Genomic DNA, 26,301 nt, shown 5'->3' with positions numbered 1-26,301 from the left:
TCCCAAATGGTTGGGGTATAGAGAACAGCTGTGAGATGATCAGAGAGATCACTGATGAGTGAAAGCAAGTTAGAGGACCATAATATTTCTGCTATTCCCTATCTACTACCTTCCAAGGGATGAACAAATGAAAAATATTTGGCATTGCATGAAGCCAGTCTAACCTGCTTCACAGCCTGTCCCCTCTTTTGGTTCAGTACAAAGAAAATGAGATGATATTTTACTGTAAATAGATCATTAAACATTGGCTCGAATCCTTTGTTCTTGCAAGGATGAAATGTTGGGAGGTGTTGTCCCACATGGGATAGTTCTGGATGTGGTGAAGAATCTCTGCAGAATCCTGCTTACAAGCACTGTAACTGTGCTAAAGTTGGCTAAGGTTATGCTTCAGAAGAAATCTGAAAAGATGAAAATACTGAAAATTGTTATTGGCTGGAGCAGGGGGTGGGTTGTAATTTTGATCCGTGAAACAAAATGTTGAGAACTTTTTCTGTCTGGACAGTCTTTCCTGACACAATGACATCTACTATTCATTTCTGCTCTCAAGTTTTGAAATATTTCAGATTTATTCTGTTTGCAATTCCATTGCCACAGTACTTTGTGGCAATACAAATTAACTCGTAACAGCTTTCCATAAAGAAAAATAGAAAATAGTTAACTTTAAAATATGAAATACAGTTACGAATTTATTACTCCATCAATTTTTTATTTTAAATAATTGCCCTGCTCCTTAAATCTTTCAGTGGAAACAAGCTCATAATGGTTGTTAATCAAAATAGGGTTTTTTTGGTAGAGGTTTTTGACAGTTGTTATAAACAGCATTCTTGTGCTAGAGTAGTAAGAGGTAAGAGACTGAACTGGTTAGAACACTAATTTGGATGCAAGCTGTAGTCTTCTTCCATACCTTTACATGCCTACTTGTTTGGGGTTTTTGATGCTCGCTAGTGATTGCTTTCTGTCCTTTTTAGTTGATTTCAGTTTCACCTTTCTGCAATCCTGAAGTTGCACGTAAGGTTTTCTGAGCTGTTGCAGAGCTTTGTGATCCCATTCGTGGCTCTGGGATGCGCTTACAGCAAGGTGTCATCTCTCGTGCCATATTCAGCTCACAAACTTGTTTAACTGGAAGGAAAGCTACCACCAGTGCTGCAGACTTCCTGGGTGTATGCAAGACAAGTAGGTGATGGAGAAGGGTGACAAGTTATAACTTCAAACAGTTGTTTGCAATAGTTAACTTTACTGTCCCCTCCTTGCTCTTCAGCTCTTTTTGGATCCAGGAGTAGCATTGTGACCTGTTCATAAAATGGTTAGCATCTTCTGTTTTCCCGTGTCCGTGCTTGATATCTTTACCAACCAGGAAGCAGTTAAGTGAAAGCTACGTGTCTCTCCTTTTTGTTCTGATCTGGAACACATCCAGTATCACGTACACACAGATTATTAAGTGAGCTATTTTTACTGAAGCTATGATCTTCTCACCAAAGAACCTGAATTTCCACCAGATAAGAGAGAGGGAAAGGAGGGTGATGGACCTACCCATAAAAAGGTATGAATAGCAACAGTGCAGGGATTATCAGCACAAGCTTCTAAAAGATACTGCCCTTTTGCTAGCATATGTAAACTGTTTGCTGTTGGAGGCTACAGCTGTGGGAGAAGTTGCTCAGTCTCATACAGTGGTTTGTCACCTGAGGTTGGAGTGCAAAAGAGGAAGGGTGCTCAGTCTAGTACTTAACTGGTTAGGAGAGATGTTCACAAACACAATACTAGCAGCTGTGCACATCCACTCACCAGAAACATACCCAATGGTCAGTAGCTTTCTATTTCATTCTTGCTACCGTCACCTTGTTTCTCTGCCACCTGGTGAGTGTGGCAGGGAAGGAGTGATATGTCAAATCTAAAAGTGATATCTCAATGAAAGGTCTTAACTTTAAAGTTGACAGAAGGTGTGGTTTGAATGAGGTGATTAAGAGGTTTCCCTAAAGGCCTTTGGAATTGTGAAATTACGTACCTCCTTTTTTTTTTTTCTTCCCTGTTTAGGAGGTGCATGTAAGGGGAGAAAGTACTTGCTGTTAATTAACTCTATCTCTGTGTCTGGGAGCAGTTGACAGGTATAGACCATGCTAAAGGGTAGTGTGAGTCTGGGCACTTCATTCCTTGAAGTCACTGCAGCTTTTGACGTATTTAATTTGTTTTCAGGGGTCAAAGGCTGACTGAGTTGCTTTCCTAAATGCTCTGACCCATGCCCCCCCACATCGTGGTCACCAAATCCACATGTTTGAAGCAGTCATAAAATGATGATCCTGTAAAACGCTGCTTGTGAGCTCTAAAGGATCATCAATAGCTTTGGGAAGCCAATTTCATCTGTAGGTAGGGATGTACAGGGAACTGGGGGGCTTTTGTTTGTTCCTAACTCTTCTCCTTCCCACGTGCACTTTTAGAAAGATCCTTTTAAATTAATTTAGCAACGCTGTAAGTATCTGATTTAGACCAGTGAGATTCTGTTGTTTTAGCAAAGACACATGTGCTATTATTATCAAATTAAACATGAATTTAGTATTCTTTCTTCATTGCATCTGGAGGCAATTCACAAATGTTTGCCACTCCCTTTAAGAAGGACATAATACAAGGCAAAGCTGAAGTATAGGGAACTGGAGAGTCATAAGTTAATGATATATGGATGTCCAAAAATGCAAAAAAGCGTCGCAATATTTTTGACACAAATTACTAGTTAAAAAAATCGATCTCACTGACTTGACCACAGTAACACTGGCAGCCTTTAGGAGAGGGAGTGTTTCCCTAAAAAATCTCTGTACTTGCAGCTCTTCTTACTTTTAAAGCCATACCTTCTGAATTGGATTGTTTTTTATTTGTCATCCTTTTGTCCTTTACCTTCTTTTGTGTTCTGTTTTTATACAAGAAAAATGATTTTATCCTTTCTGTATCTTAGGCTTTCACAAGGTAATGGAAGGAATCCACAAAGCTACTGAACTTGGCTACCGTCCTGTTAAGGTAAAGGCAATGCTTATTTACTCTGGAACTGTTGTGTTACCGTAACTTGTGATAAAAGTTACAGCTCACCTGATGAGGAATTTGTTCCCCCCCACACCTCTGTGAATAATTTTTGGTAAGTCTGAAGATCACATCACGAGGTGATGGGGAAGTTCATATTATCTGAGGCAGCTGAGGATACGGGTTCACGCTGCCACAAAGCCCATTCATTGACTGCCTAGCTACAGGCTCCAGGGTGGTCCTGCTCTGTGCTTACCTCCTCCTACCCCCTGTGTTGAGTTGGCATTTGTCTGACCCAGCTGTGAACTTTGCCAAGGGAGTTAACAGGCAGAAAACAACCCTGCAGAAAGACATAAATTTTCTCCTGGTTTATCTCCTTCAGCTGCTCACAGCAGACTCTGAGGAGTGCCGGTGTGAGAGACAGGCAAAGGGAGTTCTGCTTTGGTGGTGCAGGTAGAGCTGCTTAACTGTAATGTGAAACTTCACCTAACTCAGCTGTTTGCAGTTCTGCAGCTGTGGTTCCCCTCTGTTTCACCAGTGTTTTGTAAGATCAAATATGTGTAAGTGGCTTAGGCTATAGAGCTATGAACAACACTTGAAATTAAACTATAGGTTTTAGGCTTTTCCTGCAAGACTGTAAGAATTATGGCATTCTACACGTGTCTGCCTTGCTAACAGGGAGTATTTTAGTAACTTCAATTGTCTGTTGTTCTTCAGGTAAAGTGGAGAGAACCTGAGGCTCTTCATGATCTTGGAGGTCTTTTCCGACCTTTATGATTCTATGACTGTTCATGAGGATAGCGAAAAAAGCTCAGTTTTAATCTCCCTTTGGAGGGAGGCGTAGCTAGCTGTCCTGCAGCCTATGAGTGCGGAGTGCTCTGTGAATTTATCCTGGTCTGGAGCATTTTCCTGTGGTCTGCCGAAAAGAGTGCTATAGAAGCTCCCGTTCCAGTGCTTTTACAGAAGCTGTACAATGTAGTACTGGGGAGTGAAGCTGTCGTTTTAGACAGCAAATCTATCATGCATTAGATGGCTAAGACAGTCTCTGTGTTATGTAGCTTTAACTAGTGTGGCAAAAACTGTTAGATTGGATGCAAAAAATTACAGAAACAATTGCCTATACCATTTCAGTCCTGCTAACTTCTCTATTCATTTTTTCTTTCAAAATAAATTGTTCTTTCTATCTACCTTGTGTTCTGCAAGGACTACAAAGCCTTCTGTAAAATGTAAGGAAGTCATGCTCTGCTCACTAATTTCAGGTGTCTGCTTTTCCTGCAGGTAAACTGTGTGGTGATGCGAGGCCTCAATGAGGATGAACTGCTGGGCTTTGTGGAGTTCACAAAGGATCTTCCCCTGGATGTGCGGTTCATAGAATACATGCCCTTTGATGGTAAACAATCCTCTGAGATTTTTTGTGGCATGTGGTGTGCCATGGGTATATGTGAATTTGCTTGGGGCTATTTACTTCTTGGGCTTGTCTCCAGAAGTTCTGATGAGCTCCTTTGGGGAATTAGGAATTGCCTTAAGTTTTATGTTGTTTCTTTTACAGCTTGTGTGTCTTCCCTGGGTATCTTGGAGAAGGATTAGTAGCAGGATTACTTGGGACTGGGATGCCTACAGGGAAAACTGAGAGTTGTGGAGAAATGTAAAGGTGGTTCTTTTCTAATTAAAATACAATCCACAATCTAAAGTTATGCTGGTTTTGTTAATTCTAGGCAATAAGTGGAACTTCAAGAAGATGGTGAGCTACAAAGAAATGCTTGATACAATTAAACAGCGATGGCCTGAATTGGAGAAATTGCCCTGTGAGGCTTCCAGCACAGCCAAGGTGGGGATAGACAAAGAACATATGAAATGCACCCCCACTCTTTCCCTCTCCCTGCCCCACATTACTTAATTCTGACAAATTCAGCATTTATATTTGACAAGCAAAGTTGTTTTGTTTTAATTAAAAAAAAAAAAACAAAAACGGAGTGTAGTAATTGTGGGATTTTGGTGGGATGAGTGCCTGCATGTGGTTTGGCTCCTACTTAAAACACTGGTCATAATCTTTACCTGTAGAAACACAATGAGTTCACTAGATGCCTTGGACGGATATAAAGAACGGCAGGATTATATCCTGTATTCACAGCTTTTGAAACTTCTGGCAGTCCAAGTTTGTGTGTCTGAATAAACATTAATAAGCCTGATGAACCAGTTGTTCAGTGGAATAACATTCCTTTGGAGTGTGCAGTGTCACATTGGGAATTTCTAGCCTATGTGAATCTGTATCTCGTGTCTGAGTAAGAAAATCCATTTTAGCATCACCTACCAGTTGATAACTACAAGAGCAAACGTAACAAGTTTATGAATTCCCAGGAGAAAGGCAAGGGCAGAATAGACTGGAACTCCTGACAAAGCTGACTTTGTTTTTTTGTCTTGCGTGACCTTAGAACCAATGAAGTGTCTTCTGGTCTTTGGGCACATGGAGCTTTTAAAAATGAGGAGTCTAATATAAACTTTTTTTTTCTCCCCTGCATTTCTTTAGAGTTATAAGGTGCCACATTTCCAGGGACAAATCAGCTTTATCACCTCCATGTCAGAGCACTTCTGTGGATCCTGCAATCGGCTGAGGATAACAGCAGATGGGAACCTGAAGGTTGGTGGTGAAACATGGTTCTCTTTTTGCTTTCGTGAACCTGAACTGGTGTTGAAATTTTTCCCTCAAAAGTAGCAGGGATGTAAGGTAGCTGGTAATAATTAAGCATCTTTCCTTCTGAACTCCAGCTTATCTGTCCTTCGGTTTGTTGCAGTATGTGTTCCTGTTCAAGTTTCCTGGGCTGTTAGGGAAATGTTACATCACGTTTTTTGGTTTCTGTTTTGCTAACATAGCTAACTTCAGTTGTAAAACATTGGTTTCAAGGCCAGTAAATATAAACATTTATTTAAATCTTTTATTCAAAATCATCTTAAACATGTGACAAGCAGATGATTTCCCACTTAAGAGAGAAAAATAAAGATCCAAGCAGCTGTTAGGGCTTGGATTTTGTGTTCCCCAAGGATCCTGTCCTGTTTCACCAAACATCATCTTGGAACTCTTCTCATTCAAGAGCAGGCTGTACATTTGCTCAGCGGCTGTAGAAAGGGGGGGGATAACCGTTTCCTGCCACGTTAAAACTGGCAGTTTCTGAGGAAAAATTAAAGTTTTCAATTAAAAATTGGCAATTACACATTGTCACCTGATATTGACAACAGCTGTGCCGCTGTCTAATGTCAGATGACCGAGGCAGCCTGAAGGCCCAATGAGCTTAGGTTATGTAAACTTTTCAGGCTGTCTGTGTGTGGACATGGAGAGAGAGAAAGAAAATCTCCATAAAGCTTTTTCTTCTATAGACCAAACCTCTTCAAAACTCTTTAGTTTGAGGTAACTGAGAAATACTTGTAAAAGATGACATGCAGTAATAATAGAACTGAACCTTAGCTGCATGACAGAGAACAACAGAACCCTAAAAATAGAACTAGAAGGATGATGAATTGAGGTTTGTATGGAAAAGCAGACTGATGAGGTCTGGAGAGAGAGCAGGGGAAAGAAAAGAGCAGCTATCCTATAAACTGGAGCCAGACTATGAGAGTTGATAGTCAAAGAAGTGCTCTGCTGCATAATATCGGCATTTGCCAGCATGGAATCTGCTCGGCTAAAGGAGAAAAAGAACTAAATTTAATAAAAGCTCACTTTCTATTTTAGATAGGGTTGTGTCAGTAGATTCTCTTTTTTGAGGAAGTCAGGCTTGTATAGTCAAGCATGACCCTGAAAGGTAGCCATGCTTATCAGTGGGTTACTGTTTCAGTTTTCTGTCACACTTTTTATTTTTAACTTACTAGTTCACTTCAATGAGACTTATTGGAAGGGTTTTATACAGGAAATATACACTTCTCTGTCCCACTTTCTTAAAATAAATAAGTTGTCTCAGGTGGTGAGCTCAAAAAACTATTACTAGACTGCTTCACCCCCAGAAAGAGACTCTTAAGCAGCAGGTGAGTGATGTTAAGGGATTCATAATTCCCATTTAAATTTCCAGGTAAATTGCCCTTTTTGTTTTTTTGCCTTCCACCTCTCTGAGGGTATGGTGTATTGATTCAGGACCAATTATTGAGCAAAAATGTGTAGTCAGTTTTCTAGTGCTTTGTCGAGGGTAATGACACAAGGTTTTGATGATGCAGTCACATTTTAAAAGCTACAAAAGACACGTTTATATTGCTCTGCTTTAAAATTACTGCTGTAATTAAAAACTGAATCCCCAAAGTGACTCATGGTTTAGCATTAGGATCAGCATGGACATGTGTTCAGAAACCGCTCAGCATCTAAAATCTGAATCCAAGAAAGGACATGGTTGTTGGCTTCATTAGTAAGCTGTCTGTCATGTATCCATGGCTTCTTTCCCCAGTATCAGACTAGTGAAAGGGATGAGTACTTTCACGGCATTACTTCACAATGCTAGCAGAGTACTGTGCTGACTTGCTAGCATAAGTTTCCTAATCTCACTGCGTTGATCCTACTGGAATTGAATTACTAATTTTTTTAGCCTAGTAAACCACTGCTTTATGTTATCAAGTGGCAGTTACACTTAGTCCTACTAATGGTGAAATGTTTGTTTTATGGGTTCAGCTCATGCTGTCCTTAGCCACAAGTAATCACTGGGATATGCCCTCCCTTAAAGCTGATCATGGAGAGGTGCTCTGGCTCTCTTTGCTTGCTTACCAGCCAGAACACCAACCTTTAGAACAGCGTTATGGTGTCACCTTCAGAGCCTGACAGCAGTAGGAGTCTGTGCAAGAAGATGGTGTTGTGCTAGGTTGCAGCCATGCAGCCAAACAGAAACTTGCGACTTCTCAGAAATCTCTCTTATCATTGACCTAAACCTTGTGTGTTGCAGGAGGACTACTTATTCTAATCTTTCTCACTTCTCTTTTGTTTCCTTGGGTTGACTGCAGGTGTGCCTTTTTGGGAGTTCAGAAGTGTCCTTGAGAGATCACCTACGGTCGGGTGCCTCACAGGAAGAGCTGGTTGAAATCATTGGAGCAGCAGTGGGCAGGAAGAAGAAACAGCATGCTGGTACGTTTGCTGTATTGGAGAAATAATGGCAGTGACCAGGGCAAACAGTGGCCTATTGCAGTGGGATGTGTTGACTTTTCAGAAGAAAAGAGGGAAGGAAAAGGTTCTTGAATGAGGCTGCATTAGTTAAGGAAAGAATTTTCCCATCTGATAAAAGAGCATTTTCTACTAGAACGTTGGTCCTTTACCAGTCATACAATTAACTCCAAAATTTGGATGCCAGTTTTGAATTTCCTAACCCTCCACAAGACCTGGAACCCAGCCTGTCTAGCAGTCTTTCAGATTGATCTTTGTCTTCAAAGAGGTGCAAATACCACTGCTAATGATCACAACAGCAAAGTGGAAAGCTAAGCAGAAACTGATGGAGTTGTACTGGATCCCTCTTTTCCAAACGCTGGCATTCTGTAAAATAAGTACTAAAGTTAAACTGAGTTGTCAGTTCAACTACTTTCTAGAAGTGGTAAGTCCTTTTTTGAGTGTCCAGAACTGTGTAGCCACTCTAGTGCTCTGTATAAAGTAATGACCCAAGGGCCATGATGATGCAGTCACAGCCATACCATATAACTGTATTTCAGTCACATCTGAGCCTAAACATATTTTGGTAATCTGCCTGCAACTGAGAATTCTGACCTCTTGCACGTGAACTGGCTTCATGAGCATGGAATAGTCCACTTTAAAAAAAAAAAAATTGCTTTGGCCCTTTTTTTCTCTTGCAGGTTCTGCCAGGTTAGTAACAGCTGTTTTTTGCTTTTTTATACATGTCAAACAAATTTAAAAGAAGTTTGTAAGCCTGAGTATAAATTTTCTTGCAAAATGTGTTGCTCTTACCCAGATTAAATAGTACCTTATAAAGGTAAGGGGTGTGTGCAATTGATTCCTTTCCTTTCAGACCATTACTTTTTGCATTTCTGGTTTGAGAAGGAGGAGGAAGCGTTCTCCCATCTGGTAAAGGCTTTTTTGCCATCAACGACGTCTATCTGATACTTTCTTTCTTCCTCTGACTTGTGTTAATCTCAGTATTATCCTTGAGGCCTTTTGTGATTAGACCTCTTTGAACAGGAACGCTGTTAACAGCTTACCCCTAGAACTAATATAGGTAACTTGTTAAGAAATAAGGTAGTCCTGAGTTGTTTGAATTCTGTACTAGATAAACTGTAATTCAGATGATGAAAACCGTTCTCTGAAAAGATTCTACAGTACGATAGATACATAGCAGCTGGATGCTTGGAGACTGTGGCAGCTATGTTTTTAAATATCATGCTGGATTCTTCCTCCCTCAGTTCCCTTGATCTTTATTGAGCTTTGGTTTTCCTAGCGTGCAGGTTGCACTGTGAAGAGCAGAAAACTAAATATATAAACCAGATGCATGAATTAAACCCTAAAAAGCTAGGATTTTTATGTGTTCCTTATTTTATTTCTAGGCATGTTTAACATTTCCCAGATGAAAAACCGTCCAATGATCCTGATTGGTGGGTGACAAATCAGTACGTAATAAACATACCATGATTTTTTGTTTGGTTTATGTCTTTGGGGGAGCAGAGCGGATTGGGCTTTTAATTCTAACTTGTGTACAGTTCTGCTTTAGGTTTAGGCAGAGAAATGGGTTTCTTAAAATGCAGTTATGGTTAAAATTAAGCTGAAGTTGAAAAGAAGGAAAGGTTTTGTGCCCCTACCAGGCCTTATATGATCTTCTGACTGACAGCACAGTTTGTGTGTTCTCTAATTTTGAAAGTGTATTAAGTGTATTACTTTTTCCAAAGGGAAACAGCTTCCTATTTCCTGTCTGCTTCCTTTGTACTTGACAATATAGTAACTAATAGGGCAGTTTGGGGTGAGCTTTATGAAATTTACCAAATTGCAATATGAACATAAAGGATGCAGGGCTTATTTTTATTGCTGAATTAAGAAATTCAACTTTGATCACATTATGTAGAAGCAGGGACATGACAAAAATGCAAGTTTTCTCATCTCCCTGCTTCTTTACTTTGGTATCTGGAAACTGCAGTTTCTTTCTTTTGAAATGGCCTCCTAATGTTGCAAGGGCTCAGAGCATAACTTCCTCAACTGTAGTATCTGCTGTGTCACCAGCCCTTGGGGGAAAGAGCTTTTTTCCTTGGTAGGTCTAGCAAAGATGTTTGCTAACTGTCCCTTCTGCTTGAAGCTCTGTCCATGACTGAAGCAGCACTAATCAGGATTCTCTTACAGATTTAGCAAATACCCTTCAGTGTGTTTCTGCCTCTTCTGTGCCTACATTTCTCTATTTTGTACTATGCCTATCTTTCCAAATACCTGTCATCTTCAGCTGACTTAAGAAATGCTTGAGAGAGCTAGCTCTGTGAGATGTATTGGACATTGTTCTGGTGGTTATTTTAATCAATGAAAGGAAAAAACACAGCAAGGGTGGAAGAAAGAGAAACATTAAATTTCAAACCCAAACTCTCATCTTCCCATTGATGCTGTGGTGCAGGTTAGCCACTATGCAGCTGAAAACACAGCTTTTAAAACAAGTTGGTGTGCTGGGAAGGGTAACATGCATTAATTGGCAGGTCTCTGCTTTGCTACAAGAGATGTATTAACTGTTGTCTTCTAAAGCAAGACCCTAGTGCTTTTACTTCTGTTGCCTTTCCTGGAAAATACATTCTTCCGGGAAAAGGGGAAAGAGGAACTATTGTTTAAAGTGTGTACTCACTTGTTGCAAGAAGAAAAAAAAATTTAAAGATGATGGAAAATACTATATTAAATTTCTGACAGTAGACTGGAACCTACATAATTTTTTCAAGATGCTTTTGGAAAAGATTTTTGAAAACAAAAAACACTCCAAAATTAACATTCGTAGCAATGTTTGGGTATGTAGAGATCAGACCTGTGTAACTGCCTTTTGAAAAGTATTCTAACTTTGTCTAACATACAATAGGAAAGAGCCTGTCCAGGTCTTCCCCAGCTGTTCCAGGGCCCTTTGAGACTAACTGCTGGCAGTCTCTGCATCAGTGGTGCAGAGTCCATAACTGGAGATGAGCAGAGGCTCTCTCACTGTGCCACATGAGGAATCAGTAGGAGATTTCCTAATGGTGTTTTGAATTACTTACAAACTTCAAACAATGCTGGCGTGCAAGTAGTCAGTGGGGGGAGAATGGAATTAATTTAAAGAAACTTAATGAACACTGTGGAAATCACTGATTGGTTTTGCTAGTCCCAGTAAGCCAAAGCTGACTTCTACCCTGCACTGCAATTGGTTGGTTCTTTGCTGTAATGTGGTTTGTATCATATTTCCCTTCACTGAACTAGTCTTTTCAGCAGGTTGTTCTTCTCACAGGTTCGCTTCGGTTACGGAAAGTTCATCCTTAAGGAGCTCCTGGCTTCTTTTTTTCCACCCTTGACATGGTGCTAGCTGGAATCTAACATGCTTAACTTTCATGTGCGTTAGTAGGATACAACGACAGGCAGTTTGTCAGATAGTTTCAGTTGTATAATACAACAAACTATTTCTACTGCTGTAGAAAATAATTATCCATTTTTTATTTATATGAGCAAGGTGTGAAGATGGAGATGACTAAATAAAACAAAGAAAAGGTAGGTTGTTAGGAAAAACAAATGTCTTGCATGCATTGCTCTCTATTGCTGTATTTTTACTTCCTACTCTACTTGAGCAAACATTACTTCTCTTTCCCCCCTATTCCCGTGGCTTTGTGCTTAGCCTGTGGAACTAGGTACTTATCTGCCTCCACAGTCCAGCTTCTCCTAGAGACAAGGTACTCTGCAGGGGTTTAGTCTTTGAAGCCAATCATGGAAACCAGAAGAACAGAGTACTTTGAGTGCTTGGCTTTTTAAAGGAATATTCAGATTAGCCTCTGCTGTATATAAAGGGAAAGAAAAGAACAATAAGCACAATTTTCTCTTCTTCTACAGCAGAGCAGTGTTGCATTGAAAACATTCATGTTTACTTAACCTATTCCTCTGAGGATTACCACTACACTTGCAAGAATCTTAATTGTGGTGGATAGGCCATCAGCTGTGGGCCTGAAAGTGCCTTTGCCTGAATGTATAGATGCTTTAATCACAGCAGTAATCTATATAAAATGATTGATTAAACTTCAATTGGCATTTTCAGATCAACAGTTGGAAGGTACTCTAGTTGAGAAAGATGCTAAGTGCATCAGTCTCTTGTTATGGCAGTGTCTGGGACTAACAAGGTTTTTTGGAACAAAAAAGGTGAGGAATACAGCCAGTGTGTTGCCCACGTTGTTATTGCAATATGGATGGTCCAAGATAATAGCTGTAGGTCTGAGCAGTAGAGGTAACTCAGCAAGGTGCTCCAAGTTCCTCACGGTAGAACAGAGAGAACAGGGGCTCGAGGAGAAGAGAAGGATGGTTCTCAGTGAGGTTGAGAAACTAGGACGTAGCCACTTACCTCTATGCTTCTTTCTCTGTACTTCTTTTACAGATCACTTCTTTCATGTGAAAGACTTCTTCTGTCTTGACACTTGGCATTAATCCCTGTGCAAATGCCAAAACCAAGGGATTAAATGGTGAAAAGGGCAGGAGGGCTTACTACCTCTCTGCCAGCTGGGAGCTATGCCAGCTCAACTTGGAACATAGCTCTGAGTAGATTTAAAATCTGTCAATGAGGGGAGTGTGATTTTTCCAGTGCTTAAACTTCAGCTGTCATTAATGCGGTAAGAGCTGGCAGTAATAAGGAAGGTTCCCATCACAGAGCCACCCCGTGAGCTGTAGATGGTACAGTTGCAGATGGTGCTTCTGGTCCCTGCTGTCCTCAAGCGCTGCCATGACCCTTCTCTGCAGAAGGAGAAGGAAGCAGGAAAAGTATCTGCCTGGGCTGGGAGGTGGTTGGAAAGGAGGAACCAAGAACCTGAGGGCTAGAGTTTTGTACTTACAATGCCAAGCTTTCACAAGGAGACTGGAACTGGGAGAGTCTCAAATGGATGCTGAGATGCTGTGACTTTTTGCTTATCTTTAGGACTGCGTTCTTCTAAGCTTTCTTGGCTGCTGTTTCTCAGGAAGTGTTGATGCTTTTTGAAAGCAAGTTGTTTCCTCTTGTCAGGGACCATGAAATAGGTGTTTTAAGTCCTGGGGTTTGCGTTAATAAAACAGCAAGTTTTGGTGCACTGGTAAGAAAGGAGAGCAAAATAGATGGTTGCAGGCTTCTTCAGGTTTTTGTACTGCAGGAAGGCCCAAGCAGTGCTCTGACAGGGTTCTCAGCTATTGCAGACTTGACTTAGCTTCCTGGCTAGTAACACATCCTCATGTTTTTTTCTCTTCTTTTTCAGAGCCTGCATTGCTGTCATTCCCACTACGCCAAGATGCCCTGCAGCATCCCCCAAATTCAAAACAGTGGGGCCACACATCTAGCCACCGGCCAACTTTGAGAGCAAGTTTATCCAAACAAATGGGAAAAGCGTTAATGAAAAATAAACTTTCAGGACACTTTATCCTGCCGGTATCTCACCCAGAGCAACAGTGCTACATAAGGACAGGAATTCTACAAACCCAGCTGAGAGGCTTCTGTGTCTTCCAGAAGGACCCGAGCTCCACATTTGACACGAAGTGCCTTGAGGCTTCTCCTGTTGGCCAAGTTTCTGTGGACTGTCAGCTCAAAGAGGCAAGTCCAGGATCTGAATTCTGTACCAGGGATTCAGCATCTTGCTCCGAGGCCCCTCGTGCCTCGGATAACTTGACTCACACTGATGAGGAAGGACGGGCCACCATGGTAGATGTTGGAGGGAAGCCGGATTCCAGAAGAAGGGCTGTTGCTGGTGCTGTTGTCCGCCTGGGTGAGAAGGCATTTGGGATGGTGAGGCAGAACCAGATGAAGAAAGGGGATGTGCTGGCAGTAGCCCAGATTGCAGGAATTCAGGGAGCCAAACTGACCAGCCAGTTGATCCCGTTGTGTCACAACATCCCTCTCAGCCATGTGGAGGTGTCTCTGAGCCTGGACGAGGCCCGGTGCGCAGTGGTGATCCACTGCTCCTGCCAGACCTGGGGGAAGACAGGCGTGGAGATGGAAGCTCTGACAGCTGCCAGTCTGGCTGCCCTGACTGTGTACGACATGTGCAAAGCAGTTACTCACGACATCGTGATCGAGGAGGTAAAGTTGCTCAGTAAGACAGGTGGGCAGAGGGGAGACTTCTCAAGGGCCTAGAGCATATCCAGACACCTCCAGCCCTCCAGGTAACCACTGCTCACACACAGCTGCTCACAGAACCTGTGCCACTCAGCTGTAGTAGGCATACCACACAACTCTTGTCAACTTACTGCTGAGTGAACAGAGGAGCCACTTACCCCAGCTGTTGAGGATGTGTGTTTTTTTAGAGGACAGACTTCTCCACTCAGCCAGTAGTTTCATTTCAGTGTCCTCACCATGAGTTTGAACAAAGCTTCCTAGTTATACCACAGAGGGTTTCTTTTTATTCATGCTGTGAAATATTCACAGCTGCTGTCATCACACCATGCAACTGTGAGCTCTGGAAACGAAGGAAGTGCTGAAAGTACTGTTATTTGACAACTATTTTTAAGTCAAGGATTAGGATTTCAGAATTGTTTCTGTCTGTTTGTGCCTCCATCCCCCCCCAGTTGAATTTAGATAGTGGCAGTAAGAAGAAAACAGCTCTGGGACCCTACCACACAGCAGAGATTATAGCTGTTGAACAGCTAGGGTCAGAGAGGCAGCTCCCGTCCCTTTCCATTGCTATTGCTTCCCTTGCCCACAGTTGGGAAATACCCACCCGTCAGTTTCAAAAGAAAAAAAGAGGGCAGCTGCCCAGCTCTCTGCCTTGAATGCTGTGAAATGATCTAAAACAGAAGGTTGCTGGTGTTAGAAGAATTATTTTGCTGATCTGAAAGGTAATTTTTGCAGTGTTGGAAGCATATTGCAGCATTCTGACCTTAGCACTTGAATATATTGAGGCACTGTGTCTGCATGCTTAAGGGCTTAATTACACCAAGCATGGAAGTAGGTGTCAGCTCGCCCTAACTTTAGACAAAGCTGTCACACCAAGCCCCAGAAGGTTCCACTTTTTCCTTCCTACAACACAGCTCCTAGTAGGCAGCAAGCTGCATGGTCCTGACAGCTGAAACCGAGACTGAGACCAGTAGCCACTTGCTTGGAAGAGCAGGAGAGGTGCTGTTGCCCCACCTGGAGAGTTTTCCTGCATGATTTTCTAGCTTGCTTTCACGAAGTCTTCTGGCCTTTGAGCATTTAAGTGGCCCCACGTTAAGTAGTTGGGAGGAGGGGGGGATATCATGCATCTCTAAATAGCTTTGAGAATTGACTATCCTAGATATTAATCAACATTGTTTTGTTAATATTGATGGATCCTTTTTAAACATTAATTTAAATGCACTGAAGAGGAGGATGTCTTCAACCTTGTTTTACTTGTTTTCTAGTGCTTATGGCTAATGTGGGCTCCCATATGATTTAGGGTGTTCCCTTTCAATGCGCACAGAGTCAAAGACAACTCTAAGTTAAAGAGGTTACTGGAAAAGTCTTAAACTTGGCAAGTAGTTGCTTCTCATGTAATAAGGTTAAAATGTGAGCATCAGGAAAGCACATACCAGTCACGCACACCCTGCTCACTTAAAGTTAGCACAGGTTTAAGCTGAGGAGGCAATAGGTTACATTACAAATGTATTTACTTGTGCACTACAAATCTCATACAGTAGTTAACACAGAAGGAGCTTTGTCCATTGCAGATTGATTCTTTTCCTTTGTTACTGAGGTAAGGCGCACACAACAGCTACAGCTTCTGCTAAGCAAGCTCAGAAAAGGAGGAGAGAGTCTGGAAAGCCTGATAAGAGAGGTGCCCAGCTCTGTAACCATTTGTATGCCTACATTCAGTATTACAGTCCTGATTCCATCAATGTCTCTGATCTGTCTGTAAATCAATAGTAAGTCAACTTAGCATTGTACAGGAGATAATAGTTAGTTATCTCCCTGTGTGGCATCAAGCCAGGCAAGAAGCTGCAGGTCCTCGCTCCCGAAGACGCTAAACCATGCTTGCTTTTGAAGAGATTGCCAGGTGATCTCTGCTAGCTGAAGCACAACTGAAGAACAACACAAAAGCCAGTTGCCTTCTAGTTTATGAAGGAGGAGGAAACCTAGACTGGCTTTAGCTAATGAAGGAGGCTATAAAGCAGTAACTGGAAGAAAGCACTTCACCTTTCCTATGACTGCATCGAAGAACACACAGCTCCCAGGTTGTGTGAGGAAGCTGAGTGATGAACTTCAGGCTGCCTACAGCCAAGACGCCGTGCTACCTTCTGCGAGGTGCCACCTTGTGCACCACGCACCTTCCTGCCTGCCTCACTGGGGCACTGCGGAGCGTTCCCCTGCAGGGCACATGGCCTGGCTGCACCGAGCACCAAGCATTTCAGCTCACGCTGCAGCCAGGAGAGACAGCACTCATCGGCGGAGCTGCTGTGCACAACAGCTTCCCTCGTTCGGCACACAAGCAAAGCCCCTGGAAAAGGAAGCACGTCTGGAACCTGCTGAGGTACTGCCTCACACAGGCACTGCACTAACCCCCACCACGCACAATGCACCGTCCTCCCTGCCTTCACCCAGCCTCCAGCCAGTTTTGAGAACTAAAAGGAAACTAGACAACTCAGTGGTGATAAAATGAGGCTTTGGGGCATGATTCTTCAGCTTCTGAGAAGCTTGTTGTCATGCTGTAAAGCTCACACAAAGGACTTGAGGGCCTACAAAGCACACGCATGACTGCCACGCACATCCCACTACTTACGCACACTTCGCTACATACTTTCTTGGTTTGAGAGCGATGGGAAGCTTTGGACGAACAGACTTTGGTGCCATTTTATGCTCATGTTTACACTATAAAGTCTTGAAACTATGCACAGAGATAACAAAGCCAGCATAAATCAGCAGAATGTTTTGTAAGAGAAATGAGCTGGTAGCACTGTATGTTTTGGTGGTGCTGGCTGGGCAATGGTGTAAGATGTTCATGAATACTTTTTGGAGGCTTGCTTTTTTTTGTCCACTGTTTTTAATAAATACTAGTTGTAATTGTTCCACATGATTTTGAATGTGTTTTTCATTCATTGAAAGGAACATCTATGTTTTAATCCATAAGCCTCTGTAAATATTTAACTGAGGATGAGCACCAAGAGACTTTATAAGTTGCCACGATTAGTCAGCAATTAGTAGCTTCCTTACAGTAGTAAGTTATTTTGACTGATCTCTTGCTATTTCATTTTTGTTGTTGAATGAAGCTCAGCTCTATCTGGCCCTTCTTAAGTTAAATTATAATGCTAAACCTACAGGATTGCTTATCTCTCATCTTTATTCTTTAACCCAGCTTCTCCCATTTGCCTGTTCTGAGTCAGTGGATGCATATAACAGCACTACTTTGTGCTGCAGTCACGTAAGGAACTGGCACCTCAAGCACTCTCCCTCTTAACCTGAGCAAGCACAGACTGAAACATCCCCAAAATGCTGCATATTCCGGAACCATAGCACAAAGCTCTACCTCCCCCCCCCCCCCCGCCTTTTCTAGGGGACACTTCCTAATTTGGAAGCGATTTAATCAAAAGAAATGGAGTAAAGCATGAGCCCACCACATCATTCTCCTGGAAGATGCCCTAAGAGCACCAGCAGCACTGCTACCACCGTACGCACCAAACCCAACTGGAACACAAAGAAGTGTTGCTGATTGTGGCAGCCCTTACAAGGCACCATTTGTCATTTCCTCCAGAAAACTCTAGCTTGTCCCAGCTAATTTCCCATTTGTGTTTTATTGTCAGTTCACTGCCAATCCAGCCTGCATCTTCCTTCGTGGCCACATCCTGAGGCTAGCCACCCCACCCTTAGACTGCCCTGGAAAAAACTGGATGCAAAGACTAAAAGGGAAGCCAGCAGAAGCTGGTCATGAAGTATTCATGAAGACATGAACTGTGTCAAAGGGAGCAGTGCTTTCAGAAAAGTGCTGGGGGAAGAAGAGCAGGGAATAGAAGGAAGGCACGGCCTGAAATACCTTAGAAAGGGACCTCTTTTTTCAGAACGGGAACCACTCAAACCAAACCCTAAAAATAACAACAGCTGAACACTAAAAATGGGGACAAACTTTTAGCTATTTTAAACCACTGGTGACCTGCAGTAATTCTTCGTAAGTCCCTGAAGTTACTCAGCTTTACACAGGGTTTGACTGAACAGAATCTGGCCCCACATCCCGCCCCCTCCTTGGCCCATAGCTCATTTGTGGCTCCTGGCTGCCTCAGCAACAGTTATGCAGGCGTGTTACAGCTTAAAAATGCCTGTAACTTCGTGTGTGTGCTTTGGCCAGGACATAGGACTGCTAATTAGTTAAATAGAAACAGTTTACTTCCCTCCATTTATTACACTTTCGTTCCAAGAGCAGCTTAGCATTTCAGCAAAGGTGAAAACGGGAGTTGCTGGGTGCAGTGGGCTAAGCAGTTGTGTGTTTTTTTTTTTTTTTTTTGGAGACTTCATGCTAAAGCCTCAAAATGTGTCTCAAAATCAAGTGATCTGATGATGGCAACCCCTGACACATCTGGCACGCTCCCTGGAAAGGCACAGGGTGGAGTGGCTGAACCCTTTTTCACAAGCTGGGCCTGAAGGGCTTTGGGTGAACTCAGTGCAGGCTGTCATAATAAGAGCACATTTTCATTGTGGTCACAAGAAGCCTATGCAGCAGTAGCTGAGACACAAATCCAGCCAGCTCTACCTTCCTCTCCCTCAGTGCTGCCATGGCTGGGTTTAGAAGGCCTTGGGTTTAGCACGTCTAATTTTGAACTCATCCTACTTGCTCCTTTGATGAGGAGAAAGTACCCAAAATTGCAGTGGTTAAGCGGGGCCGAGTACAAGTTTACTGGAAGGGCTGGATGCCCTTGGACACTCTCTCGGAGCAGAGCTGTGCGACAAACCAAGCACTGCTCAGCTCCACTTTCACATCCCGACTGCAAGGGCAGGGCTGTCAGGCAAGCTGCCTAACGGCTGCGACTCTCCCCAGTGCCACGCACACAACTTCTGCTCCATCTTGCTGCTGCCAAGCTTCACCTTGCATGGCTAACTTGGGCTTCCCCAAGCAACGACTGTTACAGATACAATTGCTTCTTCAATAGCCTCAGCAGAAGAGAGCATGGAGTATATCCTCAAATTCTGGACAGCCTGCTCAAAACCAGAAGATCTCCATCCTTCTAAGCTGTTCCCACACAGACTTAGTCTCAAACTTCTCTCCTCTATACCCACAACACTTCCAGGGTACACAACTGAAAAGATGCAAGGCCAGCAAAAGCAAGGTTTCTAGTTCCACCGTGAAGGGCAGCTTGGCTGCAAAGCGTGCCCAAGTGACAGGAGGCAGGGGAGGAAGAGAGGGAGACAGCAAAAGTAACACAACTTTGTAAAGTTGTGTTAATATTATGCTTGGAAAAAACACATGCCAGCAGATACACAGCTGCTCCGTTACTAGTGCCCTAGGCCAGTTAGCAGCTGGTGCAAGTCGTGGCATGGCTGCATCACCAGCAGCGGAGCTGCGCAGCCTGCTACCAGGTAGCATCTGCTCCCGAGGGCCTGGAAGAGAGAGGTTTCAGCTCTGACCTCCCACTACCACCGCTTTCCAAGTCCTTAAGGAACACCCTGGTAAATTAACGGGATCATTCCAGCGCTTGAGAGTCTCCCCGTGTGCAAAGTTGCAGCTGAGCTGGAATTACGGCTGTCCCGGGGCAGCACGTGGGGCTGTGTCTCCCTCCCCTCCAGCCGCCTCCCCGGCTGCCACCCACAGCCTCTGTACTTCCCCACCCCGGGCCTGACGCTGAATGGAAATGTTTTAGCTCTGTGTGGCTCATTTGGCTTCTGCAGATCAGCTCCTGGGGCCATCCTCAGCCCAGATCCAAGAAATAAGTGGAGCCGAGGGGAGGGAATCATTTCTGCTGCCCTTGAAGCCTCATCTCTCCTATTGCAGCTGGCAGCTCAGAAGGCTCCACCCTGCCAAGACCGAATCTTAATTGGGTTCAGTGGAAACACAGGCTGCTGCCAGGGCTGCCGTGAGCCCTGCCTTATAGGGAACATGGGCAGAGCTCGTCTGGCCCCTCAGCAAAGGGCCTTCACTAGGGTTTAGAACAAATAAATAAATTTCTCCAAACCTGCGATATCAGTGGAAGCCATGGGCTGAGGAGGAGAGGAGATGGCTTAACCAGGCAGTTTGCAGAGCAGCCGTGAGGAGGAGCAGGCAGAACCACAGCTGTGGAAAATCTCCCCGCCCTGGCAGCCCTCAGGGAAGGGAAGCCACCAGCTTGGCCAAGGGGCAGCCAGCAGCCCCCAGGCCCCGCAGTGAATTCACATACTAAACCTGAGCAAACACACGAAACCTATCACAGTTTTGCACAGAAACGCTCCTGCTGAGGGCTGTGGGGATACGAAGGACAAGATATGCTTGTCTTCTTATGCTGGAAGGGGCAGAGCAAAACCTCTTCAAGCGTCCTTGCCTGCATATGACAAGAGGATGCTACATAAAACATTTTCCAAGCCACAGACGCCGATTTCAAACCCAATCGCTACGAAGACTGTTGCCAGAGCTCACTCATACCTCTGCGATTAGGCACAGTCTAGCCACCCCTTTGGCTTTGAGGAGGCACCCAGAGTGCTGCTGCCAACTCCTAATGCACCCAAGATGGGTGCTCCTGACCTAATTTCCTTAAAAGCACAGCATCCTGTCAGCTCTGCCACCGTATTGTCCCAGCAGCAGCATGCAGTGGGAGGAAATCCACAACAAAGTCAGTAGCCAGCAGTCTGGGTAATTTTGACACCATTTGTTCTATCTAGCAGATTTTAGGTGTGTCAGAGGAAGGCCATCCCAGTAAGATCTTGCTCAGACTGGAAACCCAAGAGCTTGCCCTGCTGATTCACGGCGACAGGGTTACAGACAGCTTATGCAACTGATGCCATGCAGGCATCTCAGAGCTGCTGGACCCGAGAGTGCAAACGGGCTCTTGCTCTGGTAAAATGGCTTTAACAGGATTTTCCAGCCAGCAAGCAAGCTTTGACAGACACACCCAGGACACTCAGCCATAAGCAACACAACTGCGTGCAGAAGGCTCTTGGCCAGCCAGACTGGGAGGGGTATTTAAACACAAGTTTCTTGCATTCATCTTTATAGCCTGCTATTTCCCCCAAGGCTCGCCGAGGATGCCTTGGAGCACATCCTTCTGGGATGTCCCAGATGCAGCAAAGGCATGGACAGTAACACTTAGCCGATTGCTGGTAAACCATAGCTGTTGCAAACCTACTCCAGAGAACTCTAGCTGAACCCCAGCAGCTGGAGGCGTTTTCATTTCCACTTCTCCGAGGCTGGTATTTCAAGGTGTTTTTATTTCTTTTTAATCAATGCACATGGCCAGCTCAGGAGGGGGTCGAAGTAGGGGAGGGAGGCAATGCAGCCACTGTATCTGCACAAAGTAGTTCCACATGCAAGAGAAACAGGGCTCGACTTGCTCGGTGCGTGTTTTGCAGTGCGGTTATGAGCCGTCATTCCACCTCGACAAAGCTGTTATTTATTTACTTAAAGACTTGCATTCCGTGGAAAAAGATGCCCCAAGATAGCACTGTGTTTCTAAAATTAAACCCAGCTGGCTGGAGCAGGCAAGCAAGCACTCCTGTGCTTCACCAGCAGCGGGAGCAGGGCTCCCCACGTCCCTGCCTCCCCTCCCTCACCGAGCTTGACAAGATCTCCCTGCGCCCTCAGCCAAGAGCGAGGCATCTCCCGGGGGAGCCAGGCTTGGATCGAGCACCGCACATGAGAGCAGGGGTGCCACCACATCCTACAGTGTGGGATGAGGTCTTAGTTGCAGCAGTTCACTCCCTTCACCTCTCGCTCTGCTGCAGAAGAGAGGACATCCCGCCAGACGCCTGACAGAAGTCTGAGTGTGGCTGGGAGAAGTCCTTTAACAATTTGTGGGAACAGGCCACATTCCTGATCCTCAACTCCTACCCAATCTAGCCAAGATCTTGCTCCAGTTCATGGGTCGCTGGGAGCTCCCTCTTTACAGCAAAGCTCATCCATCCCTCACTGCTGTAACCTAAGTTAAGAAACCTGTTTTAAATGTAACCATTTATAGAAGGGAAGAGCCCAAGTGTTCCTCCACCCTGGCCTGGCACCAGCAAGAATTTCCCCTGCAGACACACTTTTGACACCTGTTCCCCTGCGGACACACGTGCACAGAGGCTGTGTCCACATCAGCGAGGAGCTCAATGGGGAAACGAGTACTTGGGCCTGTCGGAGCAGCTGGTGCTGGAGCTGCTGTTCAGGGGTTTTACTGCGGCCTAGATTTAGCCTCACCCCTCAGACAAGATGTCTCCACACACACACACACACACACACACACGTGGTTGCAGCTCACTGAAGGACCGGCTGGTCTCCAGTTGAGCCCCTGCACCCATCAGGGCTGGGAGTACCTCTGAGGCATTTGGGAAGCAAAGCTGCTGGGGGTGGCAGAGGCAGCTCTGTGAGGTTTGGCCCCAAACCTCACTGCTCTGTGCCTGGGGGCCCACACAGAGTGAGAGCAGAGAAACCTAACCCAGGCCCAGAACCAGCAATGGAAGAGACAGGGATGGCTGGTGGAGGCCAGAGAGCAAGTGGGCATGGGGAATGGTGGAAGTGCTGGCGATGCTGGGGTGCCTGTGGAGCCACTGACTCACAGGTGCAGAGAGTTCCCCCGTGGCCCAAGCACCATGCCCTGTCCTGGGCACAGGCAGGGAGCAGGGAAATGGTCCCTGGCATCCCACATAGCTTGCTGGGACCAAGGCATGAAGAAGAGGACAGTCCTACTACCACAGGCCTGGACTGCAACCCAGGAGGACCTGACCACAGGACTTTGGGCCAGACCAACGCGTTGTGCTTGCTAAGTCACTCAAATTATTGTTTGCAGATGGGGACACTATTCCAACCTTCCCATTGCCCCATGCACTTGGCAGCAAGCACCCATGATCAGATCTACAGACCTGAGTGCTTCATGTCTGACATATATCTGGAGAAGTTAATATTTGCCATCAAGTTAGCATGGTTGCTTTTAGCAGATGTGACTTCTGCCCCCCAGTTTCTTCCAATTGTTTAATGAAGATTTCACCTCCCTGCCTGCTAAAGAGGAAAATCCACCTGCACTGGCAACAACCCAGGTCCCATTTCAGTGACTACAAAAGGCACAGGCATTTAGTACTGGTAAAGCTCCTTGCAGAGCTGGTGGGAAGTACCGGAAGGAGTAAGAAAGAAGACAACTGGCCACCACTCCTGCAAGAAGTTCTCAGGAAAGAGCCTACTCCTCATCAGAGCTCAGCTATTTGTATGATTATGTCCACTCACCCATAATTATACTGGTTCTGCTCTGCGCAGCACTGTCAGCACTACTGATCCCTGTCCGAACTCCTGCTGTCTTCCTGTCTTGATTAAGATGCCAGCCTGGGTTAAAAATTAGAGAGTTAGATTGTTTCAATATCTGATTTATCCCCTTTCTCCTCCCATCCCATTTTGGGTTTGGGATGTGCCAGTCAGCATCCCCTGGGAGAGGGTTAATCAGGAACAGATCGGCAACTGGCAGCCGCCTCACAAGGACAAGTCCCATAGCTAAAATCAAGCTGATGTCTCCCCCTTTGACCCTGGTGCAAGTCCAAGACATGCCTGCTGATGCAGCCCAGCACTGACACCCCAGGAGCTGGCACAAGATCAGCATCCAAGGCCACAGCCAGCTTAGTCCCGATGTCACATTGCCTCAGCTCTGAAGCTGCTTCTGCGGTGAAAGGCCATGTGTCCCCACTGGCCCCAGAGCCAGCTTCAGCTCTCCAGCTGCAGAAGTCAATTCCTCTCTGCTAAAGGACAAGCTTTCATTCCAGAGACCAGAAGAAAGGAAGACGATTTATTATTATTTTAAATGAGCCACATTTCACGTGCAAGAAGGTTCATACCAGGGATGATCTTCTGCAAGGGCCTCTAACCAGAGCCCAACCTCCAGCAGTTGCTACTGTCACAAAGAAAGGGCAGCAAATCCTCTTGAGGCAAGTAGCAAAGGGCCATAGTGACAAAGAAGACGAAAGGGAGGTGAAGAGGGCTCCAATGTTGAGGAGCACCAGGAGCAGAGTTTGCTTACAGCGGAACAAGGCATAGCACTGAACAGTTGTTATCCTGTTTGGGAGCCCAGCAGGAAGGAAAACCCTGCCAAAAAAAAACTACCTTTGGGTGTTAACCGAAATAAGAGAAGATCCAGACTTGCCTGGGAAGACAAATAGAGTCCATGTTACCTGAGGAAACTCTTGTCCAGTTAAAACCCTGAGGTACCACAGTAACCCTTCATAACTGCTTCCACTGTATCACCAGGATGGCAGACGACTGGCAAAGGCCTTGCTATATAACACAGTAGACATGACACTATAGATACCACTGACAGACATTTCAGCCAGACAAAAGCGTTCTTCCACATCTTGCACAGTTCAGTAAGTTATGATATCCTCTTCATACTTTTTCCTCCTCCATTTTCTGGTTGTTATTTTTCTAGCCAATGTAACTACAGACACATTCTGCTTTTATGAGCACTGCAGGGACTTGCCTCAACACTACAGTATTCCACATCTAAAATAAAGTGGGCAAAGAGCATTCCCTGGGCTCCCACATTAACTTAAGCCCAGCATTTGAGCAGTAACCCCAAGCGTTTGATGCTGTTGTGGCAGGAAAATGCAGAAGCCCTCCCCAAAGGAAAGCCCTCAGCACACCACAAACCCTCTTTGGGCCTGTGGTTGCCATAACCTAAGGCAGCGGCTGGCGTGAAGGGGAAGAGAGTCAGGACCGGCATGAAACCTACCCATCCTTTCAGCAGAAGCAGTGAGGAGACGGGGAAGGTTTCTCTCACCCCCATCTCCACCACCCAGCAAGTACCTGAGCCATCTCTGAAAACATGAGCGCAGGTGCCAGAGGCAACACACTGCAGCGCTCTGTCAGCGATTTCTGCCTCCGCTTCACAGGCTCGGGTGGCACGGTCACACCGACGTGCTCTGTGCCAAGTAACCCCAGCTTTATAGTCCAGAGGCAGGCCTTCAGCCCAGGTGCCATGGGTACCCCAGTGAGAGTGGGCCTGCAGGTACAGCCCAACGGCTGCAGGACCTCTGCTTGGATTTGCATTAACAGCCTTCAGGGCCTGCCTCAGTCCCTCCAACTCATACAAAGGTTCTCCAAGACCAAGGAAGAAGAAAGACTGGCTTGGAGGGACAGCGGCTGCAGCACAATGAAGTGCTCAATTTAAATTTTAACATTAAAAAGAGAAAAGGAAAAAAAAAAAAGAGACTACAGCCATTAGTATAGATACTAGTAACTACCCAACACAGTATCTCAAGGAATAGGCCCTGTATGTGGGCCCCACAAATGATGGCATACACCAGAGTCATATTTGGGCAAGCACCTTCTAAGCCCCAGCCCTGCAGAGATGTACAGCTGCCCTGGCCCAAAGCACTGAGGGTGGGCATGGAGCTGCTCCCCTAGGCAGGCCAGGGGTGCCTGGCACCCCCGTCCTCACCCCAAGTGACCACAGGCAGTGGGAGACCCCAGGGAGAGGCAGTAGGCGAGCTGGAACACCTCACCACATTCATGTCATTTTTCATGCTTTGATCATGGCTGGACAGGGTTGGGCTTTGTGGTTTTTTTCTTCCCCCTTTTGAACCAAGAGGCTCCTCCTCGTTAATTAAGCATAGGAAGAAAGAGGGGAGGCTCAGCTGCAGGAGGTGAGGACAAATATTTGTCCTTAAAAAAGCAAAAGTTAACCCTTTGAAAGAATCCTTACTTGCAGAAACAGACAGACTAAAAGAAACAGATTAAAACCAGGTATGCCAAACTGACATCCTACCCTGTTTTATTCCTCCTCTGCTTCATTCCCTCATCAAAGCACGTGAGCAAGGCATTTTGCATTCTTAATGCATCCTTTCATTACTATCTTACATGAAAATTCAGTCTGACAGGCTGATGGTCATACAGAAGAGCAGACCCTTCCCCCACCCCCAATACAAAGAAATCATAAGAAGTACAGAAAAAAAAAAGTCAGAAGAAGAAGAAGACAGGGAAAAAGAGAGACAGACAAAAGGACCTTTCCTCCTGATGAGAGTCTGACCAAAGTAGAGGTAAACAGCAGCTATGTCTCAGAGGCAACAGAAAGAAGCCATCACAGAAATGTGAAATAAACAAAAT

The 26,301-nt window shown here is 44.9% G+C and overlaps 1 protein-coding gene across 5 annotated transcripts in view; it reads left to right on the top strand.

Annotated features, from left to right (window-relative positions):
* The window catches only part of MOCS1 (molybdenum cofactor synthesis 1), a 32,508-nt gene extending 15,375 nt beyond the window's left edge, over positions 1–17,133 (top strand). For 3 of the 5 annotated variants that reach the window (XM_035557091.2, XM_035557102.2, XM_035557083.2), the window contains 7 exons: positions 2,942–3,003; positions 4,282–4,393; positions 4,719–4,831; positions 5,531–5,641; positions 7,975–8,095; positions 9,517–9,564; positions 13,381–17,133. In XM_035557091.2, the coding sequence (XP_035412984.1) occupies positions 2,942–3,003; positions 4,282–4,393; positions 4,719–4,831; positions 5,531–5,641; positions 7,975–8,095; positions 9,517–9,564; positions 13,381–14,252 (1,439 nt within the window). In that variant the 3' untranslated portion in view covers positions 14,253–17,133. Of the gene's footprint in view, positions 1–2,941; positions 3,004–4,281; positions 4,394–4,718; positions 4,832–5,530; positions 5,642–7,974; positions 8,096–9,516; positions 9,580–13,380 lie in introns of all 5 variants that reach the window. The other 2 variants (XM_035557111.2, XM_050709547.1) reach the window with 2 other exon arrangements.
* Positions 17,134–26,301: the final 9,168 nt, after the last annotated feature.

The sequence above is a fragment of the Cygnus atratus genome, chromosome 3, assembly GCF_013377495.2.
Source record: "Cygnus atratus isolate AKBS03 ecotype Queensland, Australia chromosome 3, CAtr_DNAZoo_HiC_assembly, whole genome shotgun sequence".
Lineage (NCBI taxonomy): Eukaryota > Metazoa > Chordata > Aves > Anseriformes > Anatidae > Cygnus > Cygnus atratus.
The sequence above is the reverse complement of the archived record's forward strand: the minus strand, read 5'-3'. Positions and strand labels throughout refer to the sequence as shown.